The sequence below is a fragment of the Castor canadensis genome, chromosome 8, assembly GCF_047511655.1.
Source record: "Castor canadensis chromosome 8, mCasCan1.hap1v2, whole genome shotgun sequence".
In the NCBI taxonomy this organism is placed as follows: Eukaryota; Metazoa; Chordata; class Mammalia; order Rodentia; family Castoridae; genus Castor; species Castor canadensis.
The window spans coordinates 23,544,278-23,557,000 of record NC_133393.1 but is presented as its reverse complement, the minus strand read 5'-3'; the positions used below and the strand labels follow the sequence as shown (position 1 = coordinate 23,557,000).

Below are 12,723 nucleotides of genomic sequence, written 5' to 3'. Positions count from 1 at the left end.
CTTTGATGCTCATGATTCTCAGGTTTTGTCTTTTGATAGAGTCATTGAGTTCTTACGTATTCCTTTTACAGCACTTGATTATTTTGTGTAAGAGCTCTTCCATTTTTTTTCTTTAATATCTATTTTGTCTGCAAGCCCTGAGATTACATCATCCACTTGTTCTAGTCTACAGAAGTGGCTTCCCCTTGTATTTCTTATTTGATTTAAGGAAATTTTTATCTCCAGGACTTGTTTGATTCCTATTTCTGAGGTTTTCCCTGCCTTTTTAAAACTCCTCTTTCATATCTTATCCTGTCTTCTTTATTTCATATATTTCTCTTTTTTAATAGTCTCCATTGTTTCACTTTGGAGTTTCTTGAAGTCCTCTCTGAGTTCATTTAATGTTTCCATGTTTTTGCAAGGTTTTTATTTGTGATGACTTGACGTTGTTTGTGTTCATCCTGTATCTTCTCTTTAACCATTCTTGAAGTTTCTCCATGAGTATCTCAATGATCTCATTCATGATTTCCTCTTTGAGAGATTTTTTATGGATGTCATTGAGCTCATTGGTCATATTTATCTTCATTCTTTTGGAGTCAGGAACTGTGTATTCATTTTCTCTATTTCCCTGTAAATCCTCTATTGAATTATTGGTCTCTTGAGGGTTGGAATTTCCTTTTCTTCTTCCCTCATGCTTCTATGATGTGCTGTGTTCCTATGTTATTGAGTGCTATTTGGGGATTTAAATCACCTGTTATCTTCCCCTGGACTCAATTAGTGGGCTATGACTGGCTTAATATAAATTAGCAATAACAAATTCACTGATTCAGTGCTGGAACGGCTTTAAAAAAATGTGTAGGAAGCCCTTTTGTGATTTTATCTGTAAGTCATGGAGATAGGGGGAATATTGGTTGTTTGGATAGAGGTAGATACTTAGGTATTCAAAGAGCTGGAGCTGGAAGAAGGGTCAGAAGGGGGGATGAAGTCAGGGAGGAAGGGATGTGAGGTGTGGGGGATTCCAGGATTCTAATTTTCTAGTGTGTATTGAATTGTAGTTCAGTTGTAGAAGAGGGTGCCATTGTCAGGGATTGCTGAGGGATAGGAAGGATGGGGTAACTTGTAAAGTTGTTATAATAGCCTATATAGTGGGTGATGCATATTGAGCAGGTTGAGGTAGTGGAGGGAGGGGAAGGGAGAGGAGAGGAAGGTGAGGAGAAAGGAATGGAGAGAAGATGGACAAAAGAAAAGAAAGAAAAAATTGGGAGAGAGAAAGGAAAATTGGGCAATAGAGCACTGAGTAAGTTAATGTTAGGAAAGAATGGAGTAGGGAAAAATAAAAAATAGATAAATATATATTTAAATATTTACACAGCTTTGCTGGGACCCTGCTCTGGGTATTTGAGCCTGGGCTCCGTTAGTGAAGTGGACCCTCTGGAGCAGGTGTGTTCTTAGAAGTGATCCTGTGAGGGGTTGGTGAATGAGCAGTCATGGGTCCCTTCCACTCATAAAGCAAACCTGTGAGCTAGAAGTGAGCTTTTTGCTTAGTGAGGCTGTCGGTTTCAACTTGATCCTGGTTTCTCCAAGACAGAGCAATGCCTTTCTTTCCCCACAGTACTGCTGAGTCACCCAACCTCCCCACAGGCTTTTCAGCTCTACATTCTCTTCCCCCCACCAGGTAGAGGGAAATGTTCCCTCTGTGTATTTGGCCATCAGTTTTGTCCAGAGGGGTGCCATTGGCTCCACAGTTGTGCTAGAATACATGGTTCCCTTCAAAACAGAGAGTGTGTTTTGCTTACCTGGTGAGTTTGCAGATTCACTCCATTGAAAACTGGTCAGCTACAGGGCAGTGCAGGTAAGCATCAGCAGTGGTTTCATGTCTGCTTGTGTTTGGTGGGTCTGGATCTTCCCAGATGCTTGCAGCTCTCTTTGTGTGGTTCTGTGTGTTGCACTATTGTTGGTGAGGGTGCAGACACACTAAGGTGGAGACAGTTCTATTTATTATGGCAGGTCAAGGTATTCCCAGATTCTTGCAAGTCTCTTTCTGCAGTTCTCCACATTGTGTTTTAGTTTTACTGACCCAGGTGGGAGGGAATGAAAAGAGAGAAAAAAGAAACAAACAAAAAAAGGGGCAGATTGGCTGGGGTTGCATGACCCTGTACCTGGCTTTATGCACTATAAAAAGTTAGTTTAAGGATTGGTCATAAATATTATGTACCTACTATGAGTTGGTTATATCTTGGTTGGCAGAAAAAGCAAGGTCACTTGATATTCGCTGCTATGAAAATCTGGCGTATTTGTTTGAAATCAGGCAGGTGAAGGTCCCAGGGTCCATCAGCTACCCACCATCTGGGTCCTCTCCTCCTTGGATCTTGATCTCTCCCAGGACATTGGACATGTGCCACAAATATTTCATTAAGGTTTCTGTGCTGTTTTCTGTCTATTCTCCCTATGAAATGTCTACAATGGGAAAACTTCTGTTTTCTGCTGTAACATAAGTCCTGTATTATTTCTTTACTTTTTTCCCTTTTATTTTTGCTATCTTCCCCTGGGTTATTTAGAAAGAATTAATTTCAAGTTCAGAGATTCTTTTGCTTGATCTAGCAGTCTCTTTGAACTCTGTTGTACTGTTTACTTCATTGAATTTTCAGCTTCAAGACTTTTGTTCTTTTTCTGATCTGTTTTCGAATTCTTCAGATCATGATCTTTTTCCTGATTTTATAGAAAAACTCTCTTCATTCTCCTCTATTTTGCTAGTCTTCCTTAACATATTTATTTTGAATTGTTTTCTAAGAAAAAAAATAATTTTTAAAATTTCTTTGGTGCCATTTACTATAGATTTACTTTCTTCATGTTTCTTTACTTTTTCATGTTTCTTGTTTCACTGAGGTGATGACTGTGGTTTTGGTGGAATAGTCACCTATCCAATTTTGTAGAACAGCTTTTGTAAAGAAAAAGATTCACTTGAAGATGGGGCTTGTGTTGTCTTTTTGGCAGTACATATTGGCTCTACTTCTAAATGGGCATAGTAGTCTAGTCTCCATGCGGTTTCTTTAGCTATGATCAATTTTATTGATGCCTGCATGGGCTACATCTAACTGATGTACCTCTGTGGTCTAGCCTGCAGGAATTTGAGGCAGCATTGGTGGCTAAGTATGTTGTTAAAGTTTCAAAAGGGAAAATATTTAGGAGACTTCATGTTCTCATTTTCCCCACAATGATGAGACAGCTAAAGGCTCTGGTGTCCAGTTTGACACTGACCATATGCAGCTATAATGTTACTGTGTCCCATGGTTATATGCTGTGGCTGTTTAGTTGGATCATGGACTTTATATCATGTCTAACTACAATGGCACATGTGACATGGGTGCAGGTTCACTCTCTAAGGCATAGATGGATGCAGTTCTTCCACCTAGGGGAGGACTGACTGTGAGTCTGAGGAACTCCTTAAATAGCTTAGTTTTTCTTGGGAGCAGGAATGTAGCTGTGACTCTGACTTAGGATTCATTGTGTATAACTGACAAAACTCACAGGAAGAAAAAGTATTCCAGGAATTAAGGATGTGGAGAAGATGGCATTACTGCAATTTATGTCACAGAATTAATAGGGTACAGTTGAATCTTGGGAACAGAGAAAATGTACCATATCTGGTGACACTGAACCCTGGAGCAGTGGGACAGAGCAGTGGCCTAGGCTTTATGATCCCAGGTATGGAAGCAAGAAAGTGGGACTAGTTTTGGTCTGTGGTCTGGGGGTTGGGGAACAGTGCAAACATGGCTCTACTATTTAGAAATTTGGGGCATCTTAGTTGCTCAGATTGCTGAGAATGCATATCTCACACACTATAAAATCAACTAATTAATGGATTAAAGACTCAAATGTACTATGTAAAACTATAGATTTACTGGAAGAAAAAATAGGGGGAAGCTGCCATGATATTAATTTGCAAAATAAGTTTTTGTATTTTTTCATTGTACATGATTGCATCCTAAGTCCACTTATAGTAATTGGTAATGTTGGATTGGGAACTTATTTTCCTGCATGATCTAACTTAACAAACTAGATCTTCAATAAGCCAATATTCAAATAAGTTCACATTCTTAGGTACTAGATGTTAGAACTAACATATGAATTTGGGGGATTTTATGTGCAAACTTTTTGCAGTGAATACTGTGAGAAGGTAATGTGTTGAAGGATGAAGATACGAATGATTTTAGTATTTTAAGAGGATGAAAAGAAGGGTATATAAGAGATCATGATGGATTATTGTATCCTTTTGATTTTAAGATGAGCAAGGTTTGGAATTTTTTGAGGTTCATGGGAAAGAGTAAGGGTAAAGGCTAAGAGGAATAACTGATTAATCCTCAAACCAGAGAGGCCAGTACAGGATGAATGGATTGGTGTTTCCTGTGTAGGAAAAGGGATACTTCTCTTAATATAAGAGATAGGGAGGGGCAATGGGGAATTACAAATTTAGATAATTTTGTTATACATCTTGTTACAAAGAAGAGGCAGTTCCCTTCTGATAGCTTCTACTCATTATATTACTTTTGTTTTCTAATTAGGAACATGGTCATATATTGAGAATTTGGAAGAATACTGTTGGAAGTTAAAACAAAGTGTAATCTTCAAAAAACTGGCAGTACAAAGTTAAGGAAATGTAAACGTTTTCGAGAAGTGTGGGATGACTGCCAGAACATTTTGACATCTGAGTTGTGAGAGGTCACTATGTACATAATGAGATACAATCTACTCACACATGTGGAACTTTGCAGCATTTTAAGCTGCCAGTATGAGGAATGGCTAATAATTCAAACTTAAGATTTTGCAGAGAAGATGTTACAAGAGGAAAATGAGGTGAGGGATTTTCATTTATTACTAAGCAAATACTTGCAATTATTACTCATGGAAACAAATTAGGAAAGGACATGAACTGAGGTCAGCAGACACTGAAGAGTAAGAAGAAAGTGAGAGACCCTGATGAGATTGCAGAACTGGCGAGCAGGAGTAGCTAAGCAAGCAAATGCAGGATACTAACATCTTGTTTACTGAATTTTCAACTCTGGATGTCATTTGCTCACAGTCTATTTTTTGGGCAGTACTGGAGTTTGAACTCAGGGCCTCACACTTGCTAGGCAAGGTGCTCTACCACTTGAGCCTCTCCACTAGCTGCTGCTGTTCTTAAATGGAGGCATCTGTTAAGATTAGATCCAGTCACAATAAACAAAAATACAGCATACAAATAAATGGAAAAAAAGATACACAATTTATAGAAGTCATAGAAGTCTGGTACTGGGTTATAGAGTGCCCCTGCCTGCGTGGATATGCTGCATGAGTCTGACTAAGAGCGACTGGGAATAAGAAATAAGACACACACTGACAAACATACATAGAACATAAAACAGAACACTGTTGTCGGGAGGGCTGCACGTTCCTGGTGGGAAAACGTGAGTGCTTACCTGACCAGAGTGTTTATTTTATTAGGTCAGTACAAGGAAAAGACAGGTAAAAATCAAGTTTTAACAATTCTTGATGCAAGGTGAAAGGAGTGAGGTTTGGTGAGCTAATTTTCCTAAGGCTAATGAAGCTTAATTACAACACATCATTTCTGGAATCATCAAGGCATGCAGGACACCTTATCTAAGGTATGGATTAATTTAGCATCAGGGAGTCTCCCAACAGTTCTGATACTTTATCTAGTTTTGCATCAGGGGGCTGGTATGCAGACACAGCAGGTTGTATTCTTCAAAGAGATGTGACAGCAAAGGTCAAGACACCAGGTACTAGGGAAATTATGGTAGAAGAGGCTGTGCAAACTTCTACATGGAGAAGCTGTGCAAACTCCTATATGGAGAGGCAGTGCAAACTCCATTATTTCCAGTCCAGGGTCATGCCTGGTCCCCAACAATAAAGTAGTTGCAATAAATTGTCAAAATCTCGGACTTATTTTATCATTTCTAGTATCCATGTCATAAGACATTTCCAAAAATTGTCTTCAAGTTTCATCCATCATGTCACATCTAGCTAGCAGAAAAAGTGAAGAAGAAGAAAGCCATAGAAATTTTCTTTCAAGTCACATTACAGAGGTCTTAAGGAACAATTTAGCTTCTAATGTGCTGGCCAGCATCATGTCACATACAGCAAAGATGGCTATGCAATCTAATCTCTATACCAAGGTGCTTTTGAGCAAGGTATGAAGAAGTTTATTATTATATTATAATAGACTTATATATTAATAATATATATTATTAATATGAAGAAGTCTATTACTAAAGAATAAAAATGGATATGAGTATCAGGGACAACAAGAAATCTGTATGCCATCCCAGAGCTTTATCATGAGCATAAGTCAGTAAGGGGAAAGAAAACTCAATTTCTGGCTTGCTGCATAGAATTGTAACCATAATGGGCCCCAAATTCACCACTGATCACAGAGAGGAGTACACCTCTGAAATCTAGCATCATTCTTTTCTCTTTTACCTAGACAATGGTCAAGGGGCCTGAGTCAGAGAACCAAAGCCTAAAAAGAGGTCTTAGAACACTTTGGAATGTGGTCTTGGGAAAGGTGAAAATGTGGGATCCATCTGTCATGTTATAGAATGACACATCTCCAGCCTCATAATCCAAGAATATCCCTACCCTATGGGGGTACTCTCTTAGAATAAGTTGAGTTTCTGGGGAAGTAATGGCCCAGAATTCTTCCCCATAGCGCCGGATAGTCCAGAAACCATACTGTGGTGACATTGTAACCCTTCCCTTCCTTGTCACATTATCCCTACAAATTCCTACATCCCAAGAACCTTTGTCCCCAACCTCCACCTCCCAGAAGCATCTCCCTGAGCTGATGCGTGGCTGACCCAGCACACAAGGAAAGGAGTCAAATCTCTGTGTGGAGCTGGGTAGAGCTTGACAGCTTTCTTGCCAGGATACTCGTCTCCCCTTTTCAGAAAGAAGTAGGACAGGATGGGCGGTGTCTGCATCCAATGTCACATTCACTGCAAAGAAAAAGGACAATCATGATCCTGGGAAGCCTCAAGACCCCTAGGTTGGAGCATCTCCATTGTGTGAGAGCTTCTCTGGTCCTGGATGGATTTATATCACCTTTGTCTGTATTTTTTTCAGAGATCACTCCACAAAGAGCAGGGTCCTTTTGAGAAGTATTATAGACTCACCAGCTTGGAATTCTTCTTTTCTCCAGTCTACAAAGAACATAGCAACATGAGAATCGAAAGTCTGAAAAATATAGCTGACTGTCCAGAATACACCATTTCTAAGGTTTAATTAATGAATGGTAGCAACTAACAAAAATACTCTTTCATATATTTGATCCTCTTTTTATGGCCTCCTAATTATGTCTTACTTAAAGCCTATACCCATCCCTATAGTCTCCTCACCCTCCATTCCTGCAGGAATAAATTACTATATTATATTCACATATTGGTGAGAAAATATGGCATATGGTGAATCTGACCATGGAACTTCGTTTCCACATAGTTTTCCTCAGATTTTAGCACATAACCACTCTCTCAAAATACAATGTGAGAGGCAAACTTGGAAAATTAAAATTCTAACATTTTATGTTTTACCAGCGTACTTATTAAAAATCAAGTAATATACTGTGTTTAGGGAAAGTGTACTTCAGTTTTCTTTGATTTTTCAGGGCATAACTTTTTACAGTGTACATATTCACTTATACTATTTTTCAGAACAGGAATATTTTCCTCAGTCTTTGCCACTCACCAGTATATATTTCTGCTTTCCTCCAGTCTGCAAGAAAAGAGAACAGGAAACCTTTTATCTTCTTCTCATCTCTTCCTAACTTTCTCAAATTTTTCTTCAAAATCCTTGTAGTTTTAAAGTCTATATTCTTATATTTCAAATTTTAGAACATAGTAATTAAAATGGTCAGATGACATAAATGTAGAAAAACAACAGCAAAAAATTTGAGTGGGATATATAACTGGAAATGTGAAAGCATGAAATAAAGAATGGAATGAAAGAAGAAAGGAGGGGAAAATTGTTGAAACATGTAGATTGCATTTCAGGAACAATTTACCAAAATTTTTGAAATTTAGAAAAATAATGCCCCAAATTATTCTTTTTAAGAAGCTTTTTTTGTTGTGATTATGCATAATAGCAAAATACAGTAGAGTCTAAGATAGCAGCTGAATCCACAAGAGACAAAATAGGGATATCTGAGAGATCATCAATATTTACTGAACTTGAGTTAAACCTTCTTCTAACTGAGGAAAAATGCACATTCATCCTACCATTGCTACAGGAGCCAAGATGAAGACTGATTCCAAGACAGAGGTAAGAAGGAGGTCTGAGACATAATAGTTACTTACCAAACTTGTATTGAGTCTTTCTCCTATCTGAGAGAAAATATACAAGCATGAATATATGAGACAGATTTTCTTAATATTATAAAGATATGTAATTAAAGACATACATCTGTCAATACGGGTTTCTGCAGCATTGGCCAAGTCATATATTTTCCATTGGCTATAAAAAAATTCTGAAGTACATCCCATCTGGAAATATCACTATTATGAAAGAATGTAATCTGATATTTAGGAATATGAAGTTAAATAATTCTTGTAATGTGTCCTAATAATTGTAGGAATATCTTAGAACAAAGCCTTAGAGATTAGAGATGTATTTTCAATGGAGTTTACATGATTAAAGAAATGCATAGAAATATCATGAAGGAAGAGAGATTAATAGAATCAATAATCAAATGGAGTAAAACGAAAAGAGAGCAGTAATAATTATAGTTGAAGAGAGAAAAGAGTGAGACAAATGCGTGCAAGAATATTTAGAAACCTTGGATTACTTGAGAATCTGGTCAAGAGAAGTGAACGAGTAGGTCCCAGGTTTACTTGAAATTGCTATATGCATGTGTTTATAAGGTTAATAAAAATAAGACCTATCTCACTTAGCAACTTGGAATCTGATGCCCTCATGAAAGGACTGGGACACTATTATGGGCAAAACAGTGAATATTCCCTCAGAGGACAGACAGAGGAATGTCAAAGAAGAAGCCTAACAATATATATAGTAAAAGAAGGAAAGGAAATGAAGAGGAAGTGAGGAAGAGGATGGCAGTGGAATTTAGTGTAGGAAAAGTCCAGAAGTCAAAGAGAAGAAAAATGGCGTAATCTGAAATCCACAAGAAGGAAGAGCAAAAAAAGAGTGTGAATGATATGAAGAGTAAGAAAATGGAAAAATATTCTAAGAAAAACTTTAGTAAAAAATATCAGAAAAATTACCAATTTCTTCCTGAAGTTTCTCTGCAAAAGAAAATAGACTTATTAAATGGGTGGAACTAGAGAAGTTTACACTAAATGAAATAAGGCAGGCTGAGAAATAAAGATACTGTACAATGACACTTACAGGAAGAACCTAAATGACAATATATCTTAGAAACAGAGGAGAAAGGTGATTATGAGAAGATGAGGTGGAGTGGGTTTTGAGAGAGAGAAGTCTGAGGAAAGGGAGAGATGATCAAAGGCTACAATGTTTCATTTAGACAGAAGGAACAAAAATTAGCCATTTATTACAATGCATGGTGGCCATAGTAAATAATAATGTATTGTAAAATTTGCATTACTTAATGAATTGATTTTTAACATTCTTGGTTCAAAAAAATAAGTTCATGTGATGGATGCATTTATTAACCTGATTGATTCATTTCATGAATTATATGTTGACCCCAAATCACATTATACCACATATATATATCAAAATTATTTTTATCAATCAGAAATAAAATTACAGAAAATCATTAAAAAGATATATATTCAAAAAATAATTCAAAAATATGTAGGAAAACCAGCACAAAATACAAAAAATGGCAAAAAATTCCCAGTGTGAAATGAATTTGTAGTATAACTGTAATTAGAAAAAGTGACTAAAAGCAAAGATGGCAATGAAGCACATTTTTATCTTGAAAAGGGAAAAGGGATTACACAAAAGGTGAAACCCAATACAAGAATATTGAGAATGTCACATAAAGACTAATTTCATATCATGCATATTTCTTTTGTGTATAGCTTTATAAATAATTCTATTTTATACTTACATCTATTTATTTCTATATAGGTGCACAAATTTTATAACACATACTATTTTGGCAGCATGTGTTGAGGATGATTTTTAAATTTTGTCAAATCTGTTTGTCACATTAAACAAGGTGTCTTTAGTAAAACATAATTTACATAATCTGTGGTTAATACTTCAGTGTGATCAAGACATTTTAGAAGATGACACAAGCATTAAGACAGAAAATGAATATTACATTTGGGTATAACCGTTTTGCAAGTTTGATTGTTTCTAATTCTTTGCATTTAAAGAAATTGCATTAGAATTTGAGTTGCTAATTGACAGACCTTTTTTTGGTGGCACTGGAATTTCAATCTCAGGACCTTGTGCTCACTAGGCAATTGCTCTACCACTTGAACTACACATTTAACCCTGTTTTTATCAAACTTATTTTTGGGGTAGGCTCTCATACTTTACCTGGGACTGACCTCAGACTGCAATATACCTGCCTCCACCTCCAGCATGCACCACCACGCTTGGCTTGCTGTTTTGAGATAGGGTCTCACTAACTATTTCCTTGGACTAGCCTAGAAACATTGTCTTCCTATTTCCAACTACCAAGTTGCTAGAATTGAGGTATAAACCAGCTCACCTGACCAGACAGAACTTTTAAAATAAGCTTTTATAAACGGTTATTCTGTGATTTTCTCATTTACTTCAAAAGAAGTTCGAACAGTTGAAACATCACTGTAAGTAAATTCCTTCCATTCCTGTTATCTTCCAAGTAGGAGCACAATTTCTCAGCTTATACATCTTTGATAATCAATAAAATAAATGGAATAAAACTGATGTTAGTCACTTTCTCAGGTGTTTGTGAGAAACTTAACAAAATGTGACATCGTACCAGTAAAGGAATGCTACAAAATTTCTGAGTGCAATGGAAGTGTATGTTCATGAACTTTCAAATTGATCATGATGTGTATAAAATAAAAAGTGATCATTTTATTCCAAGGTATAGATTTGAATATATCTCAGGGATAAATCTGAATAATTCATCCAGATTTATGATAAAAAAAATGTCAGGTCATACCTAAATTTTATAAGGTACACTTAGCTTTTCAAAATTATTTGAAACATACATTTTTTCCATTCCTTTCCTGAAGTGCCACTTGAATTTCAGTGATATCCTTCAAAAACCTTTCATATAATTTTCAAGAGATGAGCTCATCCTACTCATACTAGATGAGCTCACACTAGAAGCAGATTTTTTTTAAAAGGCAGTATCTTGAGAGTTCTCATATTTTATTGGTTTCAAAACTTTTATGTCATAGGTGCACCTTTATTTCTCTCACATTTTTTAAAGCAATCTCTTTTGCTGTGTTAATCTCTCTTCTTTCTTTTACATACTATTTTGGCAATAGTGTTGAGGATGCTACTACTTTATTGAAAAATCTCTGAGTTTATCACATTAATCTCTTTTCCTCCTTCTTATCCATTTCTCCTGAATTATTTAGAACTTTGTCCATCTGTGACTCCTCATGTGTTTCCCAAGTAAAACCTTCCAGAGATAAGCTGTTTCTTGATTTTACTCTTTCATGCAATAAAAGAATATTGTTACCTCATATCCTTTTCAGGAAGGAAAAGTCTTGTATTTTTAAACTAAATCACATGAAATGAAAAACAGAAAAAATAAAAAGGCACTGGAAACATGGTGTTTGAGAATACTGAAGTACCATTTCTATGGGAAGTACTGGTTTAGGTTCCTGTAGCCAATGGTCACAACCTTGTCATTTATACATACAGCAAAAAGTAGATATAATTGTAGAATTATACACAAAAGAAGTGTGTATAGCATAAGATCCTAGTTAGTCTTTGTGTTTACATATTCAATATTCCTCTTTTCAGACCATTACCCATCCTTGTTTGTGTGTGTGTGTGTGTGTGTGTGTGTGTGTTTCTATTTAACTCCTACCTAAGTGAAGGTTAATCCAACCTACATAATAGGAAAGGAAGGAAGCTGAAGTATTTAATGCCAGTAAAGTGCATCTTAAATGTGATCTGTGCATATTTTGTGCAAAACTTACACATTAGCCACCTCAAATGTACTTCAAATTCAGAGGATTATTACTAATAAAATTTACTTGACTACATAGATTGAAATGACAAGAGAAATTATAGGGAAATTTCAACTAAAGTGGAGATTGTACCTAGTTGGAGAGATTGAAAAAATGTATGTAAGTTGGAGTTGATGAATGAGTTCATTTTGAGATAAATGCATAAGTTCAGGAAACATATGACACAATGACTGTAGATCTTGAAATATGAGCTTGTTTTATCTTAGTCACAGTGCTTCTAAATAATATTAAATCTTCCAAAATAGAAAGAAAAAGTACCAGTTCATTCAACATGAGGACCAAATATCAAAGAGAAGAAAAATGTTGGAACAGTGCCATAGTTTTCTCTGTAGTTGAAACTGATCCACAATTCTAAGAACCGGAAGGAAATATTCTTAAAGCCCTCTCACCAACCATAGACAGTGTTCTTTTACACGCCTCTATTTCTTTTCTGAAAAAAAGTATAACATAGGAAATAAATCCATCAGGGGTGGAGAATAGAGCTTCCTGAGGAATAAACAGTCAACAAATTGTCTTTCATTTAGCCTGCCTTTCTCAAAGTTAAATATTAGGAATTCAATAAGACTGG

General features: G+C 36.2%; 1 protein-coding gene across 1 annotated transcript; it reads right to left on the bottom strand.

Moving 5' to 3' along the window:
* Positions 1–5,472: 5,472 nt before the first annotated feature.
* LOC141425878 (butyrophilin subfamily 1 member A1-like) lies at positions 5,473–11,937 on the bottom strand. The gene is made up of 6 exons (XM_074084804.1): positions 11,934–11,937; positions 9,249–9,269; positions 8,325–8,351; positions 7,717–7,743; positions 7,149–7,175; positions 5,473–6,971 (listed from the first exon to the last, which is right to left on the bottom strand). The coding sequence occupies exons 1-6, from the start codon at positions 11,935–11,937 to the stop codon at positions 6,457–6,459; spliced, it is 621 nt and encodes a 206-aa protein (XP_073940905.1). The 3' UTR covers positions 5,473–6,456.
* Between the last annotated feature and the right edge of the window lie 786 nt (positions 11,938–12,723).

Coding starts and splice junctions, on each gene's coding strand:
- LOC141425878 (XM_074084804.1), bottom strand. Junction 7,176..7,716: donor GAAAGCAGAAATATATACTG/GTGAGTGGCAAA, acceptor TGTTCTTTGTAG/ACTGGAGAAAAGAAGAATTC. Junction 6,972..7,148: donor AAAAGAAGAATTCCAAGCTG/GTGAGTCTATAA, acceptor TTTTCTTTGCAG/TGAATGTGACATTGGATGCA.